At 46.9% G+C, this 12,771-nt stretch overlaps 1 protein-coding gene across 1 annotated transcript in view; it reads left to right on the plus strand.

Annotated features, from left to right (window-relative positions):
- The first annotated feature begins 2,971 nt into the window (after window positions 1-2,971).
- The window catches only part of SLC4A5 (solute carrier family 4 member 5), a 74,834-nt gene continuing 65,034 nt past the window's right edge, over window positions 2,972-12,771 (plus strand). Inside the window, exons 1-2 of the mRNA XM_066639732.1 lie at window positions 2,972-3,044; window positions 4,309-4,503. Of these exons, the coding sequence (XP_066495829.1) occupies window positions 2,972-3,044; window positions 4,309-4,503 (268 nt within the window). The remainder of the gene's footprint in view (window positions 3,045-4,308; window positions 4,504-12,771) is intronic.

Below are 12,771 nucleotides of genomic sequence, written 5' to 3' on the forward strand. Positions count from 1 at the left end.
GAGAAAAGAACTTCCCTCTATCCACTATATCTGTCCCTTGCACAATTTTATATGTCTCCATCATGTCCCCTCTGAGGTATCTTCTTTTTAGACTGAAGAGCCCCAGTTGTTGATTATCTTTTATCCTTACCCAGCTTTGACTTTTCTCTTTCAAAGCAACAATGGGATTTCTAATTATCATTGATGCGAGGTCCTTAATTAATAAATCAATTACTCACATTGGCAGAGTAATCGAAGAAGCAGCAATTTGACTGATGCAAAAGGACTTCATCCAAAATAACCTGCTGCCCTGATTTTTAATAGCACATCACTTCCTATCAAGTAAAACCCATAAACCCCACTGTACACAGTCTTGGGGTCTTTCTCCTGAAAAGGTACCCATTGAATAACATTGCAAGGTTTCCTAAGTGAGGGCAACTTTTCCTCAGTCAGGGCTGCTCAATTAATCTTCTTCTAATCGTAGTCAATTGACTACGAAAGGTCCATCAATTTGGAGCCAGGTGATCAATCAAACTAAAATTATTTTCTTTGGTTGGCAGCCAAATATCTAAGCAGATTCCTTAACTCTTTAGCCAGCCAAAGTGCAGCCACATTTTCTCCAAATGGTGTCCAGGATGTGAAAGTCATATTTGAACTGGCTGGTGCCAGCCTTTGTTTTGCAAGCGTGCTGACCTTTGGCTGTGGGTCCAGCCTCAAAGTCACTTTGGGAAGGATTGATTTTGCTGCCATATGCAGTAACCATTTCCTCCTCAGTCACCTATGAAGGGCAATCAGTGCACATGGAGTAATTAGGGGATTATTTGTGATTTTTTTAAAATTAAAAAGCCCTATCCCAAATCCTTCCAGGTGCAGGAAGGATGCTCTGGACACAACAGAAAGATAACACAACAGCAGGATTTCTGGGGAATAAACATCTCCCTGAGTAGCGATCAGGTTGTCATCTCTGGCTGTAGATATTCTTTCCCAACATGTAGTGAGCTCTTTGAGCCAAGGAAAACCTGCTGAAATTTCCAGGAATGCTTTCCAGCAATCCCCTGGAGATCAGTGCCGGATCCAGGAGCTTCCAAGTCAGTCCTGGAAGGCTGGCAACCCTCTTTGTGAGTGACATGCTACTGTTGAGCAATTCTGCACTAGCTAGTGGACTAGCTAGTGTGGCAAACCTGTGTCTGGGCTATACCACTTCAGACTGTGTTCCTCCATATTAAAAAATTCCTTCCACGTAGTAAACTAGGCATCCAGAGGGGCTCTCGCTGTGACATTTCCCTGCCTTGCTAGTTTTCTGTGTGCAAGGATTTTGTGTGTGTGGATGAGCATTCTGCCATAGGAGCTCCCATACCTCCTCCTGCCATCTACAGTCACCCCCGATTGCAGTTCTTACAGTTTAGCCAGACATATTGTATAGACCAACCAATTATAAATTAAGCCATTTAGGGACTGTTGCTATATGCTACATTCATCAGGCTTTATAAAACACTTTCTTCAACATTTAACTTGCTTTTTAGATTAAAAAAAACTGCAATATTATACAATTTCCTTGAATTATTATACCCAATGAATCATTTGAAAGACATGTCTTAGATGATATGTGTATGATAATGGCAATTTTAAATGTCTGCATATTTAAATGCAGCAGTTTGTATTGCTCTGTTAGATTGAGCTTAATTATCATTAGCTGTATGCAGCTGTGTGTGAATTTTGTTACTTCCCCTGAGGAAGAGGCCTCAACACCCTGGGAGATTTCTAAGATTTGTGAATGAATCAGTCAGCTGTTTGTTTAACTTGATTTTCTTCAATCTTTTTGCTCTTGCTTCTTTGACTTATTTTTCCCCTTATGCCAGGTTAAGTCCCAGCCTGCCTTATGGGGCTCCTTGGTTCTGTGCTAGCTACTTTACTTGTGCAAATCCAGGAAACCCAGTGTAACTCCGCAAGACCTGGGAAGGGGTTAGGACATGGCAGAGGACTGTTCTGCCAATCTCGCCCCCCTCCCAGGCCCAACCTGCATCCCATTCCACCCTCCCCCCACCCCTGTACCATTCAGCGGTGTACTTACCTTTGCCGGTGGCCAGGTTCATGAATACAGCGCCAGTGGGGACAGTGCAACCTCCCCACTGACACTCCCTACTTGTGTGGTGTTACAAACATGCTTTACAACATATTCACCACACCTTCAACCAGCGCAGTGACCACTGCGCCAGCCCAGTGCAGAGATAGGATTGCACTGTCACTTATATTCTTCCTCAATGCCCCATTTAGCCAATTCTCTAGATCAGTGATTTTCAACAGGTGTGCCATGAAAGATCCATAGGTGTTCCATGGACATTTGGAGCACAGCAGTTGAAAATTGCTGAAAATCTCTTCAGGGGTTCTGCTGCTCTGTTTCTAGGGAAACTATCTGTAGTGACAAATTGTCCCTCTTCCTCCAGCAGGGGTATCTCTAGCTTGAGCTATCAATACTGGGGACAACTGTAAAAAAACTGCACTTGGATTCTGGATAGGCTTGGTCTGTGTTTAAAATATAGAGCCCTCCTAAGAACACAAATGTGGGGCTGGCCAGCCTTAAGCAGGGCATTGCTTTTGCCCCTTTTATAGACTGGAAGACTAAGGCTGTTCCCAAGCTGGCCAAGACAGAGCTGTCATTGTACTCAGTGTGCCCTGTTTCAAACATCCAGTGAAATTCACACACGCACGCTTCCACACCTGACCACAGTGGTGGAAGGATCTTCACGTGGCCTTCTGCTCTTGCTGAAATGAAGGCAGAAGCCAGTGATGGGTCTCTGCACATGCATAAGTTCCCACGTGCTCTTAGGCCCATGGAATTGGGGACCAAGGCTCTCCTTGCTGGGCCACACTGCCCGTTTTCTTGCATGGAAAAAAGCAGAACCAAACGGGGAGTGATATTTGACCTTTAAAAAACACAGAGCATTACAATGGTGCCTCCTTTTTATTCTCTCGAAGTGCTCCCAGCTTGGCCATGATGGATGATGATGATGGAATGAGCGACAGAGGCCTGGGCTCCTCCAGAATGAGATATGACGATGAAGAAGGTAAGAGGAATTGGGGGGGGGGGGTTGACTAGTTTGGATGGTGCCTCTTCCACTGGTGCTACTGCTACTGCTACTGCTACTGCTGGACACTGGTGCTACTGCTGTCAGTAGCAAAGATCTACATTGGGTTGATTCTCCTCTGCCTTTTCATGTGGTTCAGCCCTTGCTGTACCATATCATATCGCCAACATACATGCACCCTTAGTTTCTCATGCAAATATATTTATCCAAAATGCTTCCCCCATGTGTGAGAGAGAAGGCTTGGGAAACAGTCTTTTCTCTTCGGTAGAATATTGCTTAATGCAGTGGTCTTCAACCTTTTGTGTGCCATGACCCCAAGGAATAAATAAATATGAGACTGAAAATTCACCATTGATCCCACCTCCTCCGAGGACCCTATCTGCCTACCCCCTGCCCCCATCATCACCCATTCCTCACCCTTGTTATGTCCTCCCAATTATTCCGTAGCCAAATATTCTTATTAGAGAGAGCAGATAAAAGTTACCCTGAAACCTGGCACTAGTGAAAGCTATTTTAACACCATTGATAAGAACCCGAGCAGGACTGGGACACCATCTCCTGGTACCAGAAGAAGCACACCAGATGTCTCCACCCTTTACCTGGTGCTACCCTAGTCCAGTGGTCTTCAAACTTTTTCTTCTTGTAAGTTACCGTGACCCCACGAACTGAGACTTCGTGACCCCATTGAAGGCACAACCCCAAGTTTGAAGAACACTGGCTTAATACACTAGGCCAGCCATCTTCAACCACTGTGCCATGGCACACTGATGCGCCGTGGATGGTCTGCAGGTGTGTCGCAGGAGTTTGGGGGAGGATCATTTGTTAGTAGGACCACTGGGGGATGTGAGCCCCTGGTGTCAGTGCGGTGTGCCTTGTCAGTTGTCAAAAAACTGATGGTGTGCCTTGAAAATGTTAGTGCTTTGTCAGTGTGCCATGAGATGAAAAAGGTTGAAAATCACTGCACTAGGCCCAATCCTGCCTAAATCGCTGCGCTCCTACAGGAAACTGAATTTCCCAAGGCTGTGCACTCACAGATACAAGCTGTATGCTCAGGAATGAGACTGCACATCCATGCAGCAGAAAGTTTCACTGAAATCAGTGTAGCTTACTTCTAAGGAAAGGGGTGGAGGTCGCATAGGAACCTGGGATAAGAGGAGGGCCTCAATAGATGACTTTGGAGCCTTGATTTCACCGTCACCCCCTTTCTGTGTATTGGTTCACATTAATTTTCTCTCCCACCCAGCTGACTACCACTCCATCTACATCGGGGTGCCGGTGCCACGAGGCTACAGGAGGAAGAGGCGCAGGAGGAGATCCTCGCCCAGTAGAGACAAAAACGGGGAGAACGAGAGGAGTTATGAGCATCCGGACCGATCGGACACAGACGAAGGAGGAAGGATTGGCTATGAGAACGGAAATGACAACACCAGCAGGACCAGTGAGTAGGGCAAGGAATGCGTCAGAAACCTGAAGGTGATACTGACATGACACCCTCAGCATTTCTCGTTTCTGGGATTTTCTGGGGGGGGGGAGAAAAAATAATGAGGAGCAGTTCACTGCTAATTCCTGAAAAGCAATAAAATGAATGTTACCAGCAAGCAGGACGCTTTCAATTAAAGCAGGGGTCTCCAAATCGCAGCCAGGGGGCCAGATGCAGCCCGTAACAAGCCTCTATCTGGCCTGCAGCCAGCCTCTTGCCCCTCAAAGCCTCTGGCCCACTCAACTGAACATGACCAGAAGTGTGCTCTGATTGTGTCTGGAGGGTGTTCTGAGAGGCTGGCCCATTCATTCATTTATTCACTCATCTAAGTTTCATCTCTAATTTATTTATTTAAATTTTATATTTAAATTTTTTTCCAGTCCTCAACACCACGCCACATATTTGATGTGGCCCTCTGGCCAAAAAGTTTGGAGACCCCTGAATTAAAGGCACAGCAGCCCTTGGAAGCCATTGAGCTTCCCTGCCCTCCTTCCCTGGGCATGCTGGTGCTGCAATGGCGTTTCATTGCAAATAAATAAATCAACAAAAATAAAGTTGGGGGGGGGGGGAAGGTGGGAGAACAACATGGAAAAGTTTGCAAGGCGAAGCGTCACCATCTTGCTTCACTGCTACCTTCTGAACTTGAGCTGTGCCCCAGGAATGTACAGACACTGCAGGCAGGTGAGGCAGATCCAAACCTGAGCTCCCAGACATAACCAGAGATTTTCTCAGTCACATCCAGGAGTCTTTCTGAGGCCCACAGAGGCTGTGTGCTGCCTCTGCAGGCTTCAGAAAGTCCTGTCCATCCATCCCCCAGGTGTTTTAAAAGCACTTCTGGTTTTTGCCAAAAACTGGAAGTTCTTTCAACACAGCACCAGGGGAGGGGGCTTCCTGAAACCCCCAGAGGCAGCATGCAGCCTCTGCAAGCCTCAGAAAGGCTCCTGCACACAGAAGGTTCTGGTTGTGTTTGGATGCCTAGTGACCCAGAAGGCATTTATGGCACTTCTGGGTCACGTGACATTCTGTGCCTCTCCAGCACAGAATGTCACGGCATGTCCCTGCTATGCCCCACACAAGGGCTACAGATGTACTAACTCTCGTTGGTGGAGGAGGAAGAAAAGTAGCCCAAGAGACATTTCCTTTTTGATGATTTCCTATTGAGTGATGTTGGGCGCAATCCTAGCCAACTTCCAATACCAAGCTAAGGGCAATGCAGCTCTGAGATAAGGGAGCTCCAAGACTGTCACCCAACTGCAGGATGCAGCACATGCCCTTTGGCACTGCTGTGTCATTGCAGGAAAGTTGGTTAGGATATGGGCCTTAATGTAAGCTGGTCTGGGAGCCTGAAGAGGAGGATACAGGTATTGTAAAGGACTATAACTCTTTTCAACCATTGTACTGTGATACATCGTGGGCCACAAAGGATGCCTTGGGAGCTTAGAGCACAACTGTTGAAAACGCTTCCAGGTTCTGTGGCTCTGTCTCTAGGGCAATAATCTGTAGTAATGAGTTGTCTGTTCCATTTCTTCTACCAGCAGTGGAAGAGGCAGACAATTCATTACCACAGACAGCTGCCCTTAAAACAAAGCCACCTAACCTGGAGGAGTCCCCTGGAAACTGGAAGGGACATCACAAGAGAGAGAGACCACAGAGATCAGTGTGCCATGAGAAAAAAAGAAACATTGAAAATTGCTGAAATGATAGATACAAACAAATGAATAGAACGGGTTAGAAATTACGCAGTCTGGATCTGCTGTCAAAGGGGAGTGAACAGAGTGGCCATTCCAGATTAAATCAGTGTGGACACAGCCCACCAGCCTTCTCTCCTTCTCAGATCAAATCCAGGTTATGCTGTGCTTTGGAGAAAAAAGAAAAAAAAAAGATCCAGGTGGCACATTTTCCCTGCCCAAAGAGCCAGCAGCCCACCATTCTTCAAAGGCTTAACATAAAAGTTAGCAAGAGAAAAATATCTGTTTCAAAGGCAGAAACAAGGGGATCACAAGCACAGCAGATGTAAACTAGAGTGAAAGGCCTGAGTAGGCTTCCTAATCTAGCTCAAAGGTGAGCAACCTGACCACCCCAGAAGAGATTGGCAATGGCTGGACCCACCTTTTGGGCCAACACAGCAGACCTGTTCACCACCCTCTCTTGCCCACAGCCTAGTCCATAAGCTCCTTAACAAAGCTTAGCATTTTGCATACCAAAATAGTTGTCTGCTTTCCATAGTGCTCTTAGGACTTTGCAGGGGTTTTATGAACTCATTAGCAGAATGCCCGTCATTTGACAGGCGGGGTGCATGGGGTTGATGGAACATGGGCATCTGGAGGCGGGGGTGTCTCCTTCATTGTGTACGTAATAAAACCTCAGCATGAATGAAGAAAATGAACAATTAATAAAAAGAGGGGAGATGATTCTGATTATGGCATCTGGAAGCAACTGAACATAAATGTCTGATGCTTCCAAAGGCCTTTTTGAAAAGCCAACTATTTCCTTGGTGTATAAAGTCACGCAGTGTTGGAGCTGGGAGGGCCTCCTTTGTGGGACTTTTCAAAAAATTGGCATCACTACTAAAAAGGCCCTGCTCCTAGTGGACAGCTAACAGCCGTCAGTTTGAAGGGGCACCTAGAAGGGCCTCAGGAGTTGAAGGGGGTGCAGAAATGGTGGTAGGTGGGTGTTGACCTCCTAGTACTGAGGTATTCAATCTGTGCATCCCGGCTCCCTAGGGAGGCATGGCTGGCTGCCAGGGGCATCTGGGGAGAGAGTTGGCCATAGCTGTTCTGCTCAGCTGCACGTGCTGCCTCCCTACTTGCTGCTTTTCCTCGGCTGTGAGTTGGTGGGGAGGGCGTGTGAAACACTGTGGAGGGAGGGTGGGAGAGAAGGTTGGCTGGGCAGTGGCAGCGGTGCTGTGGCGCTCCTGGCAGGCTTCAAACCGGGAGGGAAGAGTAAGTACAAGCAGCTCAGCACTTTCCTCTCCTTGGGAAGGAGGGAGCCAGCCTGCTCTTAGTGGGGGGTGTCCAAATGCCCCAGCCTGCATTCCTCCATCTTGCCTGGGGGAATAGGGGTGGCAGCTGCATGTTGGGGTATATGTATGTGAGCATGCCCCATCTACTTTGGGGTGAGTTCTAATCTTGCTCGGTGTGGCTGCAATCCACACTTTCCTGGAAGTAAGCCCCATTGATTCAAATGGGACTTACTTCTGAGTAGACCTACATGGGGTCTGTGTCAGGTTAACCAATGATCCTCACCTTTCTCTTTTTCCTCACACTTCAGAAAAGAAAAAAAGCCACTCTTGATGGCTTTGTCTCCAAAAATTGATTTAATCAAAAATTGATTAAAAAATAAAAACACCCATTCCTTGTGAGGAGTGAGGTTAGGACTGAAGCCAAACAGTCTCTAGGTCTCAGTTTGCAAAAGTTTGCAATTAGCAGATACACACAAAACAAAGTCTTCCCCTCCCCCAGCAAATTCATCCTCCCTCCCTTTGCAAAACCCTCCAGGTGTGCTGGTGCTAAACTCAGGGCACAATCCTAACCAGGTCTACTCAGAAGTAAGTCCTATTTTGTTCAGTGGGGCTTACTCTCAGGTAAGTGTGGTTAGGATTGCAGCCTCAGAGTGCTGGCAGCTGTTTTTTTGTTTCTAGTGTATAATTATAACACCTTCATCCCATTTTGGGGGTAACTGAGGTGAGGTGTAATGGGAGCTGTGGCCAATTGCTACAAGGATCAGGGGAGCTTCAAGCCAGAAAAGTTTGAGAACCACTGTCCTAGTAGGAAACAGATCCATGAGTTGTCTTTGGCAGTTGTTGACCCAGGCTTTGTCTGAAGATCTCCAAGAAAGCAAATTCCAACTCCACTGCAGGAAGCCTGGTTTTGTATGTTCTTGCACCACCAATGCCTGGTGCACGGTGATCCTGTCTACTTTTTGCCTTTCACCAAAGACCAATGGGTCAAATTGTTCATTACAAAGTATATACTCATAGCTGAGACCCACATCCTATGAGGCCTACTCCAAATGTTTACCTCTTTTGTTCAAAGTGTAAATAGTGCTTTTAGGGGTGCCCAAAATATCTCTCGATCCCATAATGACCTTGATCCCTTAATGGCAGGAGTGTGCCTCTTTTTTGCCACCTTTATTTGCTGCCCTTGTTCCTCCTCCCTTCTGTCACTTTGGGGCCATCTTTTTCTTGGTCGGGACCTCTTTTTCCCAAGCATGCTGCAGCAATCCCAGCCCAGGACGCCATGATGTCGTCATTCATGACACTGTGCAGCCACTCAAGTTTGACTGTGTGCTGAAATCTGTCTGGGAAAACAAAGCTGGTTTGGTGCAAAGCCTTGTCTAGGCAACACAAATTACTGTTATTCAGGGCAGCGCTGCCGGCTACGCACTTTGAGTCCTTTGGCAGCACTCCTTTGGAAATCACCAAAGCCCTTTGCAGTTGACAAAAATGTTTGCAGAAATCCCGCTTCCCGTTCAGGGACTGGAGCCCAGTGGTAGCACTGTGCTTGCAGGAGTTCCTAGGTTCAGTGAGGCTGAGACAGATCCTCCTTGCAAACCCTGGGGATCCAGCACCAGTCAGTGTAAACAGCACTGAGCCAGACAGGCCAATGGCCTTCCAGTTGGCCTTTAGCCTTATATAATTGCCTTCCCATAACTTTTGGCTTATCTGACCTTCAGTGTATATAAACGGGACTAGCCCTTCCTAGTTCCTATACAAGTTCCTATACACATCCCACTCCAAGGGTGATGGGGGAGTTCCACTTTGGCTGTGGCAGAGGAGCACAAAGAGTAAGGGGTGCAAGTCCACTGACCTCTGTTGAACATTGTTTATGGTGGATCCTGAGGGCCCAATCCTATCCAACTTTCCAGCATTGGTGCAGCCTCAATGCAGCCCTGAGGTAGGGGAACAAATGTTCCCTTACCTTGAGTTGGCCTCCATGACTGCCCCCCCCCATTGCAGGAGGCAGTGCCCACCCCATTAACATGGTTGCATCAGCACTAGAAGATTGGATAGGACTGGGCTCTCAACCCAGTGGCATAGCTAGAGGGGGTGCAAAGCACTAAGTTTTGCAGGGAGCCTCACTGCAGCGAGCAAGCAGCCCCTCTCCCTTCCCTTAGGAGCCATTCCTGGCAGTGGGAGCAAAACAGAGGAAAATGCCCAGAATGGCTCAGTTGAGGAGGGGCTGCTTGCACGCCGCGGTGAGGTTCCCTGCAAAACCTAGTACTTTGCACCCCCTCTAGCTACTCCACTGTCTCAACCACTCTGTGTCTCCCCGGTGAAACCAACATGTCTCCTTTCCTATAGCAATGACTGGCAGTTATACTCTCCAACAAGCTGAGAGACAATGCTAAGCCACTGGGGGGGAGGGGGAATTTGGGGCTCCCTTAGAAACCAATTTGCAATCCCCTTCCCTTTCAGAAAATACCCTGAGGATGCCTTTCCTCCCCAAAGGGAAACAAATAGCCAATTCTCCGTCCTGGCCCAGGTGCAGACAGAAGGCTGGTCTCAGAGCCTGTGGGTTTGAATTACAATCCCCTGAACCCAGAGATGCACCTGAATGGATTCATTTCATTCATGGAGCAGTGCTTGTGCAGGGATTGTCAGGTGCCTTGCAGCCTGTGTGTTGGCACCTGTCATCTTTCTGGCTGTGAAGGGATTAGAAATACCTTCTGACAAGGTCCTGCTGTTTGCATCGTGGCTGCTGCCTGTCTCCCTCCCACTCCCCAGTTGCACACACACCAGCTCTCCCTCACACTCACAGTCACCAGCAGGCCCACCTCTTGCCCAGGCATCTTGTTGATTTGGCAACTTCATGAGAGCCGAGAGCAAGGGCTTCCGATGCCCTATAATCTGCTCATTACGCTGTGGAATTTAACAAGGCCAGTCTGGATAAAATCAGTGCAAGGGTCTTTCTTCACTTCTGTTGTTGTTGCTGTTTTGGTTGGGGGGGTCTTTGTTTTGGGGAGGGGGTACTGTGTGTGGTGCCAGAATCCTTTCTTCAGCCCGCAACAAAATAATGGGAGAAAGACTCCAAACATTTCCAGGTAGGAGACCGTTCTGCATACTTCCAACCTTCTGGGGGTAGAAAAAGCCTTTACGTTTTCATCGGGTGTGCTGCAGGAGTTTGGGGGTCATTTATTGGTAGGGTCATTGGGGGATGTGAGCCCCCACACTAGCAGCGCAGTGTGCCTTGTCAATTGTCCAAAAATGGATGGTGCCCCCTATAAATTTTAGTGCCTTAGCAGTGTGCCATGAGATGAAAAGGGTTGAAAATCTCTGATCTGTAAGAAGAAAGAAGTCATAATGACTGGTGAATGAGGCACAGTCTTCTGGTGAAAGAGTCATCCAGTAGAAAACTAGTCACTGTAGATGTTCCAAAGAGAGTCTTTTCTAAGCGATGGGCTGTTGCCATGAGCCAGGCAGTCTTGGAAGGGGAGATAAAAAGAAGCAGAAGATTTAAATGGAGAATGAGTCATGGAGTGAAACCTGGGCATTCAGACTCCTGGCCAGGGGTTAAACTGATTGGCATTTTGAATCCATGTTCTTGCAGATGAGAATTCTTGCTGTAGGCATTTAAATTGTCAGCTGGTTTCTATCTCTGATCAAATATCTTCTAAAGCAGTCTAGAATTATTTTAAGGAGTATTTCATTCAATCATTTGGTTTGAAGCAAAGAAAATCAGGCAAGTGCATGTCTTTAGATATGGAAGAAAGAATTTACCCCAGAACATAATTTACAGTTTGTATCCAGGCAAGAAGTAAAGAGAAATTCATGTGTTGCTTTCCAATGCGCCGTCTTGTCAATTCCAATTGAGAAGTTCCTCCTGGATGCTGCCTCTGAGTGCCATGTCCTGTGTTCTTTAATGGTGAATGTTCTTTAGATAGAGCAGGCAGAAGGAAACAAGCCACAGGAGATTTCATCTGTGCTGTGCTCCTTTGTGCTGAAAAATCTAGTTAGATGGCCCGAGTGCAACAAACATGGCTGCTGGGCAGCAAATATCCTTGCTCAGATCTGCTCGTAGCTGTTGCAAAAGCGTTACGTGATGTATGAATACAGATGACTATCACAATTAAAAGTCCCCTGGCATTTTCAAGGGCCAACAAGTACATCTTGGCCCAGAAGGTCACAGACTGTTGCCTGCTTGCTCAGTCGCAAGAAATAGGCAGAAAAGGTGGTAGCTATAAAAAGGGCTGAGTTGAGGCAGAGTGGAGAGAGAAGCCAGTCAAGAAGATGATCATGAGATCTAGAGAGCATGTCTCGGTGATACGTGCAATATGAGGCAAACCAGCCACTCATAACGTACACTTGAAACAGCATCAAATAATTAAGCAAGGTCTGCAATACTAAATGGAGGGCACTGAATTCTTTGGAGTGACTGAGAGGCCATATTGTTGAGTGCTCCGTCCAGTACTGTATACAGTTCTGAAGTCACATGCCATCTGTTCCTTGTATCTATTTTACTGAGGCAGAGTAGCCTTGAGATCGGTAAAGTACATCTACCGAGGATGAAATGCTCATCCACTACTCTTTCCATTCTTCCATTTAAAAAAAAAAAAATTGTCTTCATTTTCTTATGTAATAATGAATGTGCAAGACATTAAAAATTGACACCATTCAGAAAAAATGTTTTAAGCTTTGAAAAATCTTAGTTATTACAATCCTAATTATTGTCAGGTTTATTAAAATGGCTGGATATTTTGGACTGTAATAACCTAAGTTGTCCAATGCAAATGATGGTGTGGCAGCAGCTTGAAACATGTCCACAGGCTGGCATGTGGCATGGAAAATGACCCCTCATGTAGTTTGGGTGCTTCTTACCTGGAAAACACAACCTTTCTTCCTCTTCCCAACCTGTTAATGTGTTTGTATATTTGGTGGATGGCCACGGGCTTGGAGATGCATCCAATTTCGAGATCTGATTGCCCTGTTATTTGAGGGCTACTTTTCAGTTGGGGGAATCTCTCTGTTTGCACAAGCAATGGTAGCACCAGGCAGCCTGATCCAGCGAAAATCCCCCTCATGAATGCAGAGGCAGCCAACTGGATTTTGCTGGGGAGTTGTGCAGGTTGGAGGTCTCCACAAGGTAAGGGAAAATCTGTCCCTTTGCCCAGGGGAAAGCCCTAGTCAGTGCAATCAGTCTACTTGGACTTGTGTGAGCTACATAGCTGGCGCAAGTCCACGTGCACCTGTGTTGGTGAATCAGACCTGGGAAGGGGAATAGAATACAG

This window comes from Tiliqua scincoides, chromosome 11, assembly GCF_035046505.1.
Source record: "Tiliqua scincoides isolate rTilSci1 chromosome 11, rTilSci1.hap2, whole genome shotgun sequence".
Classification (NCBI taxonomy): domain Eukaryota; kingdom Metazoa; phylum Chordata; class Lepidosauria; order Squamata; family Scincidae; genus Tiliqua; species Tiliqua scincoides.